Source organism: Sphaeramia orbicularis, chromosome 13 (assembly GCF_902148855.1).
Source record: "Sphaeramia orbicularis chromosome 13, fSphaOr1.1, whole genome shotgun sequence".
In the NCBI taxonomy this organism is placed as follows: Eukaryota; Metazoa; Chordata; class Actinopteri; order Kurtiformes; family Apogonidae; genus Sphaeramia; species Sphaeramia orbicularis.
Window position 1 is genome coordinate 50,990,715 of NC_043969.1, and position 9,193 is coordinate 50,999,907.

Consider the following 9,193-nt stretch of genomic DNA (forward strand, 5'->3'; position numbering starts at 1 on the left):
GTTCTAATGGGACCAAAGGACGGTTCTAATGGGATCAAATACAGGTTCTAATGGGACAAAAGGCAGGTTCTAATGGGACCAAAGGATGGTTCTAATGGGACCAAGGGAAGGTTCTAATGGGAAAACAGAATGTTCTGTAGGACCAAACGAAGGTTCTATTGGGATCAAATGCAGGTTCTAATGGGACAAAAGAGAGGTTTTCATGGGACCACTGGAAGGTTCTAATGGGAAAAAAGGCAGGTTCTAATGGGACAAAAGGCTGTTTCTAATCGGACCAAAGGCAGGTTCCAATGGGAAAAAAGGAATGTTCTATTGGGATCAAATACAGGTTCAAATGGGCAAAAAGGTAGATTCTAATGGAATCAAATACATGTTCTAAGGGGCAAAAGACAGGTTATAATGGGAGGTTTTAATGGTACCAAAGGTAGGTTCTAATGGTGCCGAAGACAGGTTCTAATGGTACCAAAGGTAGGTTCTAATGGGACAAAAGGCAGGTTCTAATGGGACAAAAGGCAGGTTCTAATGGGACAAAAGGCAGGCTCTAATGGGACAAAAGGCAGGTTCTAATGAGACAAATGGCAGGTTCTAATGGGACAAAAGGCAGGTTCTAATGGGAGGTTCTAATGGTACCAAAGGCAGGTTCTAATGGTACAAAATACAGGTTCTAATGGTACCAAAGGTAGGTTCTAATGGTATCAAAGGCAGGTTCTAATGGGACAAAAGGCAGGTTATAATGATACCATTGGCAGGTTCTAATAGGATCAAATACAGGTTGTAATGGTACCGAAGGCAGGTTCTAATGGTACAAAAGGCAGGTTGTAATGGTACCAAAGGCAGGTTCTAATAGGATCAAATACAGGTTGTAATGGTACTGAAGGCAGGTTCTAATGGTACAAAAGGCAGGTTGTAATGGTACCAAAGGCAGGTTCTAATGGGACAAATGGCGGGTTCTAGTGGTACCGAAGGCAGGTTCTAATGGCACAAAAGGTAGCTTCTAATGGTACAAATGGAAGGTTCTAATGGGACAAAAGGCAGGTTCTAATGGTACAAATGACAGGTTCTAATGAGACAAATGGAAGTTTCTAATGGTGCAAAAGCAGGTTCTAATGGTACCTAAGGCAGGTTCTAACGGCACAAAAGGCAGGTTCTAATGATACAAAAGGCAGGTTCTAATGGTAACGAAGGCAGGTTCTAATGGTACAAAAGCCAGGTTCTAATGGTAAAAAATGCAGCTTCAAATGGGACAAATGGCAGGTTCTAATGGTACCAAAAACAGGTTCTAATGGTACCAAAGGCAGGTTCTAATGGGACAAAAGGCAGGTTCTAGTGGTGCAAATGGCAGGTTCTAATGGTACCAAAAACAGGTTCTAATGGTACCAAAGGCAGGTTCTAATGGGACAAAAGGCAGGTTCTAATAGGACAAAAGGATGGTTCTAATGGAACAAATGGCAGGTTCTAATGGGACAAAAGGCAGGTTCTAATGGTACCAAAGGCAGGTTCTAATGGTACAAATGGCAGGTTCTAATGGGACAAAAGGCAGGTTCTAATAGGACACAAGGATGGTTTTAATGGAACAAATGGCAGGTTCTAATGGGACAAAAGGCAGGTTCTAATGGTGAAAAAGCAGGTTCTAATGGTACCTAAGGCAGGTTCCAATTGTACCGAAGGCAGGTTCTAATGGAACAAATGGCAGGTTCTAATGGGACAAAAGGATGGTTCTAATGGTGCAAAAGCAGGTTCTAATGGTACCTAAGGCAGGTTCTAACGGCACAAAAGGCAGGTTCTAGTGGTACAAAAGGCAGGTTCTAATGGTACCAAAGGCAGGTTCTAATGGTACCAAAGGCAGGTTCTAATGGTACCGAAACCAGGTTCTAATGATACCGAAGCCAGGTTCAAATGGTACGAAAGGCAGGTTCTAATGGTACCAAAGGCAGGTTCTAATGGGACAAAAGGCAGGTTCTAGTGGTACCAAAGGTAGGTTCTAATGGGACAAAAGGCAGGTTCTAATGGTACAAAAGGCAGGCTCTAATGGAACAAATGACAGGTTCTAACGGGACAAAAGGCAGGTTCTAGTGGTACAGAAGGCAGGTTCTAATGGTACCAAAGGCAGGTTCTAATGAGACATATGGCAGGTTCTAATGGTACCAAAGGCAGGTTCTAATGGTACAAAAGGCAGGTTCTAATGGTACCAAAGGAAGGTTCTAATGGGACAAAAGGCAGGTTCTAATGGTACTGAAGCCAGGTTCTTATGGTACAAAAGGCAGGTTCTAATGGTACCAAAGGCAGGTTCGAATGGGACAAAAGGCAGGTTCTAATGGGACAAAAGACAGGTTCTAATGGTACAAAAGGCAGGTTCTAATGGGACCAAAGGCAGGTTCTAATGGTGCAAAAGCAGATTCTAATGGTACCTAAGGCAGGTTCTAACGGCACAAAAGGCAGGTTCTGATGATACAAAAAGCAGGTTCTAATGGTACCAAAGCCAGGTTCTAATGGAACAAAAGGCAGATTCTAATGGTATTGAAGACAGGTTCTAATGGTACTGGAGCCAGGTTCTAATGGTACAAAAGGCAGGTTCTAATAGTACCAAAGGCAGGTTCTAATGGTACGAAAGGCAGGTTCTAATGGTACCAAAGGCAGGTTCTAATGGGACAAAAGGCAGGTTCTAATGGTACTGAAGACAGGTTCTAATAGTACAAAAGGCAGGTTCTAATGGTACCTAAGGCAGGTTCTAATAATATAAAAGTCAGGTTCTAATGGGACAAAAGGCAGGGTCTAATGGTACCAAAGGCAGGTTCTAATAGTACCAAAGGCAGGTTCTAATGGGACAAAAGGCAGGTTCTAATGGTACCAAAGGCAGGTTCTAATGGTACCAAAGGCAGGTTCTAATGGCACAAAAGGCAGGTTCTAATAGTACCAAAGGCAGGTTCTAATGGTACCTAAGGCAAGTTCTAATGGGACAAAAGGCAGGTTCTAATAGTACAAAAGGCAGGTTCTAATGGTACCTAAGGCAGGTTCTAATAATATAAAAGGCAGGTTCTAATGGGACAAAAGGCAGGGTCTAATGGTACCAAAGGCAGGTTCTAATGGTACCAAAGGCAAGTTCTAATAGTACCAAAGGCAGGTTCTAATGGTACCAAAGGCAGGTTCTAATTGTACCGAAGGCAGGTTCTAATAGTACCAAAGGCAGGTTCTAATAGTACCAAAGGCAGGTTCTAATGGTACCGAAGGCAGGTTCTAATAGTACCAAAGGCAGGTTCTAATAGTACCAAAGGCAGGTTCTAATGGTACCTAAGGCAGGTTCTAATGGGACAAAAGGCAGCTTCTAATGGCACAAAAGGCAGGTTCTAATAGTACCAAAGGCACGTTCTTCAAGGTAACTTCATTGACCTTGATAATCTACAGGATAATAAAAAAAATGGTTTAATGGTATAAAAGGCAGGTTCTAATGGTCACAAAGGTAGGTTCTAATGGTAGAAAAGACTGGTTCTAATTGGACAAAAGGCAGGTTCTAATGGCAGGTTCTAATGGTACCAAAGGCAGGTTCTAATAATATAAAAGGCAGGTTCTAATGGGACAAAAGGCAGGTTCTAATGGTACCAAAAGCAGGCTCTAATAGTACCAAAGGCAGGTTGTAATGGGATAAAAGGCAGGTTCTAATGGTACCAAAGGCAGGTTCTAATAGTACCAAAGGCAGGTTCTAATGGTACCAAAGGCAGGTTCTAATGGGACAAAAGGCAGCTTCTAATGGCACAAAAGGCACGTTCTAATAGTACCAAAGGCAGGTTCTAATAGTACCAAAGGCAGGTTCTAATGGTACCAAAGGCAGGTTCTAATGGGACAAAAGGCAGCTTCTAATGGCACAAAAGGCAGGTTCTAATGGTACCAAAGGCAAGTTCTTCAAGGTAACTTCATTGACCTTGATAATCTACAGAATAATAAAAAAAATGGTTTAATGGTATAAAAGGCAGGTTCTAATGGTCACAAAGGTAGGTTCTAATGGTAGAAAAGACAGGTTCTAATTGGACAAAAGGCAGGTTCTAATGGGAGGTTCTAATGGTACCAAAAGCAGGTTCTAATGGGACAAAAGGCAGGTTCTAATGGTACTGAAGACAGGTTCTAATGGTACAAAAGGCAGGTTCAAATGGTACCGAAGACAGGTTGTAATGATACAAAAGGCAGGTTCTAATGGGACAAAAGGCAAGTTCTAATGGTGCAAAAGCAGGTTCAAATGGTACCTAAGGCAGGTTCGAACAGCACAAAAGGCAGGCTCTAATGATACAAAAGGCAGGTTCTAATGGTACCGAAGGCAGGTTCTAGTGGTACAAAGGGCAGGTTCTAATGATACAAAAAGCAGGTTCTAATGGTGCAAAAGGCAGGTTCTAATGGTACCAAAGGCAGGTTCTGATTGGGACAAAAGGCAGGTTCTAATGGTACCGAAGACAGGTTCTAATGGGACAAAAGGCAATTTCTAATGGGACAATAGGCAGGTTCTAATGGTACCAAAGGCAGGTTCTAATGGGTCAAAAGGCAGGTTCTAATGGTACCAAAGACAGGTTCTGATGGTACAAAAGGGAGGTTCTAATGGTACAAAAGGCAGCTTCTAATGATATAAAAGGCAGGTTCTAATGGTACCAAAGGCAGGTTCGAATAGGAAAAAAGGCAGGTTCTAATGGTACCAAAGGCAGGTTCTAATAGTACCAAAGGCAGGTTGTTATGGTACCAAGGGCAGGTTCTAATGAGACAAAAGGCAGCTTCTAATGGTACCAAAGGCAGGTTCTAATGGTACCGAAGACAGGTTCTAATGGCACAAAAGGCAGGTTCTAATGGTACCAATGGCAAGTTCTTCAAGGTAACTTCATTGACCTTGATAATCTACAGGATAAAAAAAAATGGTTTAATGGTATAAAAGGCAGGTTCTAATGGTCCCAAAGGTAGGTTCTAATGGTAGAAAAGACAGGTTCTAATTGGACAAAAGGCAGGTTCTAATAGGAGGTTATAATGATACAAAAGGCAGGTTCTAAAGGGACAAAAGGCAGGTTCTAATGGTACAGAAGGCAGGTTCTAATGGTACCGAAGGCAGGTTCTAATGGTACCGAAGGCAGGTTCTAATGATACAAAAGGCAGGTTCTGATGGGAGGTTCTATTGGTACAAATGGCAGGTTCTAGTGGAACAAAAGGCAGGTTCTAATGGTACAAAAGGCAGGTTCCTTTCACCCTATATCTGTTTTTATTGCATTTTTTATTTTGGCTAAAATTTCCTTAGGATCAAATGAGTGTCCACGTTTGTCCAAAACAGTCGTCATAAATGAACAGAAGTGTGTGTAAATAATGCTAACACATTTGTGCACAGACTGCTGATATTCTCTGACAGTGGAAGCTCTATTTTCATAAATATTGGATTTGGAATAGCACGTGTGTGTGAAAACTTTTGCTGGTGGACGGACGTGACATTACCCATGATGCTCTGGTCAGTCCCAGTACTTTATTAGGAATAAACTTCTAGACTTCCTATTGCTAATTGTGCTCTTCTTCATAAATGTTGGTATTGTGGATCTAAAACAATCCCAGCTGACACAAAAACACTAAATGTGTCAGTGGACGGATGTGACATGGTTGTTGTGGATCCCATCATACTGATGCTCTGCAGCCATGTCAGCGTTTACACTAATGATCCCTGTGCAAAAACTAGGAGCACTATTATTTATTGGATAGTTTATCATCAGACTAAAGAGGAAAGAACAACATAGAATTGTTCTTTGTGTCTAAAAATGCTTCTTATTGTAAAAGTGTTGATGTAAACAGTGCTGTGTGCCATTCTTCATGTATGTATTGGTGGAACAGAAGCAGGATGGATCAGCACCATACTCCAGATTGAACCTGTACAAATAAAACATGTGATATGGAGGAGAGAATCTGGGAAGAAAAACTGGGGAATCTGAAAGAATAGAATATTTGTTTTTCAGCTCAGTTCAGTTGAAATAGAACTTGTCCATTTGTGACATGAAAATATAGCATTAATTGTGCTGAAATGGTTCATTTTTGAGCTGAAAACATAGTTCATATGAGCATCAACATGTTGAACAGAACTGAAATCCTGTCCATTTGAACAACTGTCATTATCAACACAAAGTTCCTTTGGATTCACTTCATTTGATTTAATATGAACAAAGACACAAATAAAACCTCTAAGCACATTTTAGCCGATACAGACTTCTTGGATTTTATACTTTTTTTGCCACTTATGGGTAATGAACCAAATATGGTAACTTCATTGACCTTGATTTTCTACAGCACAATAAAAAAATGTGAAAAGTGTCTGAAAAGTAAAAAAGTCTTGTTCTGTTTTCCACAAACACACTGAGGTTGAACTTTTGTATTTCACTGTAAAGAGTTAAACTTTCCCATTTCCTCTGTGCATGAGCGCTGTGGCCGCCTGGTGGTGACACAGTGACACTGCAGCTGCAACAGTTTACCTGTGGAGTCCAGTCCAGAGGATTCAGCATTCCACGCCTCAATGATCAGAGAGAAAGTGCCCTGAAAGAAGCACAGAGGGCCGTTAGTGGGGATGGATTATTGGTTAGGTCTGTGCTGGGGGGGTACAGACTAAAGCAGGGCTGTCAAACTCATTTGAGTTCAAGGGCCACATTCAACCCAAAAGGATCTGAAGTGGACTGGAACCAGTAACATCACAGCAGTCATATATAAATAATGTCAGGTCCAAGGTTTGTATTATACACTTCTATGTTTTAGACTGAAAAAAGTACTTTTATATGATGAAAATGTTTATATCTACAAATGAGCCTTTGTGTATATATATAAATATATGTGTGTATACATTTATATGTATACATATATACGTATACATACATATAATATACAGTTATATATACACATACATTCAACAAAAAATAGATAATATATATATACACCTACACACATACATACATACATACACATATATATGTGTGTGTGTGTGTGTGTGTGTGTGTGTATATATATATATATATATATATATATATATATATATATATATATATATATATATATATATATATATACTAACAAACTCTCCTTTAAAAAAATGTGAATAACATGAAAAAATTTTAATCTATGAGGAAAAATCTGAGTTTACCATTTCTACGTGTTCATTAGTACGTACAGATCCAGTGGATCTACAAACACACAACATTTACGAACAGACTGAACACTGGTACAAATCCACAGATTTATATGAAGACAGTTCAGGAGGTTCAGATTTCATCATATTTGTTCCGGTTATTCACATGTTTTGTGAAAGGATAGTTTGTAAATGTCAGTATTTTCCTGTCATTTTCCTTTTTGGTCAGTGTTTGTAGGGTTAACCCTGACCCTGACCCAGAAGACTGGACTGGACTGGACTGGACTACAGTGACTGTTCATATTTTCAGATCCATCCCATGGGCCGGTTCTGGCCCACGGACCGTATGTTGGACACCTGTGGACTGAAGTAAACCCACGCATATTTAAGGTAAAGGTTCATTAACATGAACCCCCAGAGGTTTGGGGGGGGGGGGGGGGGGGGTAGACACTTACCGGCCATTTAAAGTGAAATGGAACCCTGACGGGCGCGCTCTCGGATATGGAGTTGGAACCGAAGATCTCCGTGAGCGCGGTCCCGTAGGTGCACGGCGGCTCCGGACTGATGACGTCCTGAGAATGTTTGAGGCACACGCGGAAAAAGATCTGACAGTCCGGGGGAGACCGACAGACGGCGCGAGAGCTGCTGAAGGAGTCGATCTTCAGCTCGAAAACACCGGAGGAGAGGACCTGGGGGGGGGGGGGGGGGCAGACACAGGCTTTTAATCTATACAGTCATGCGAAACAAACAAACAAACAAACAAAAACAACAACTACAAAGTAATTTTCACAGGAATAAAATGTGCGTGAACGGACGTCAAACAGTCAACCTTCATTTGTTTTCACACATGTGACCTGAGCTCCTGTTCACCAGCCTGCTGTCCGCAAACACACTTCGGCTACAAACATGAACAGGCAGAACACATGCACAGGTCCGCTGGGGGGACTCAGCCGCAGAGGTCCGCGCGCTGTGCGTAAAAGCGCACGCACCCCCAAGAAACCAAAAGGAATCCAATAATAATACAACACACACATTAGTGTGTGTGTGTGTGTGTGTGTGTGTGTGCGCGCGCGTGCAGGTGTTACTCACCGTCTCCACGGACACGAGCAGGAGGACACACGGCAGTAACGGACGCGCCATGGCACGAGGGCACGGGGGTCCAGACCGGTCCAAAAAAACACAATCCACACGGGACCGAAGGACACGGAGCGCGTGAGAAAGACACGGACACAGACCAACCGAACCCGTGGACTGTTCCGAACCAGAACCAGAACCAGGTGTGGAGAACCGACCCGAGCAAAGCAGGAAAACCACGCGCGTGCAGGCAGAGATCCGCTCCGCGAGTGGACTGTGGACTGAGGATCTGAGTGGCACCTCCGGCTTTATAAGAGGAGGAGGAACAGAGGGGGGGGGGGGGGGGGGAGGAGGAGGAGGTGGAGGGGCAGAAAACATCCACCTGAGGCAGAGAGAGAGAGAGAGAGAGAGTGTGTGTGCGTGTGTGCATGTGTGTGTGTGTGTGTGTGTGCGTGTGTGTGTGTGCGTGTGTGTGTGTGTGCGTGTGTGCATGTGAGTGTGTGTGTGTGCGTGTGTGTGTGCATGTATGTGTGTGTGTGTGTGTGTGCATGTGTGTGTGTGTGCGTGTGTGCATGTGAGTGTGTGTGTGTGTGTGTGTGCGTGTGTGTGCATGTATGTGTGTGTGTGTGTGTGCGTGTGTGCATGTGAGTGTGTGTGTGTGTGTGCATGTGAGTGTGTGTGTGTGTGTGCGTGTGTGTGTGCATGTGTGTGTGTGTGCGTGTGTGCATGTGAGTGTGTGTGTGTGTGTGCGTGTGTGTGTGTGTTGTTTGTTGTTAAATGTGACGCAACGTATTTGATTCAAACCGAAACTTTCTAATCAGATTTTTTTTCACTTCCAGAAAAAAACCAGAGATGAAAACTGACAAGACTGAACAGAAGGAGCAGGTCAGCATCAGCCCTGGGCGTCTGGACCAGGACCAGATCCAGAACCAGGACCAGAGCCAGAACCAGGACCAGAGCCAGATCCAGAACCAGGACCAGAACCAGATCTAGAACCAGAAG

At 42.9% G+C, this 9,193-nt stretch overlaps 1 protein-coding gene across 1 annotated transcript in view; it reads right to left on the bottom strand.

Moving 5' to 3' along the window:
* Positions 1-8,484, bottom strand: part of dlc (deltaC) — a 72,738-nt gene extending 64,254 nt beyond the window's left edge. The window contains exons 1-3 of the mRNA XM_030152792.1: positions 8,207-8,484; positions 7,573-7,806; positions 6,474-6,534 (exon numbers count right to left, since the gene is read on the bottom strand). Of these exons, the coding sequence (XP_030008652.1) occupies positions 6,474-6,534; positions 7,573-7,806; positions 8,207-8,257 (346 nt within the window). The 5' untranslated portion in view covers positions 8,258-8,484. The remainder of the gene's footprint in view (positions 1-6,473; positions 6,535-7,572; positions 7,807-8,206) is intronic.
* Positions 8,485-9,193: the final 709 nt, after the last annotated feature.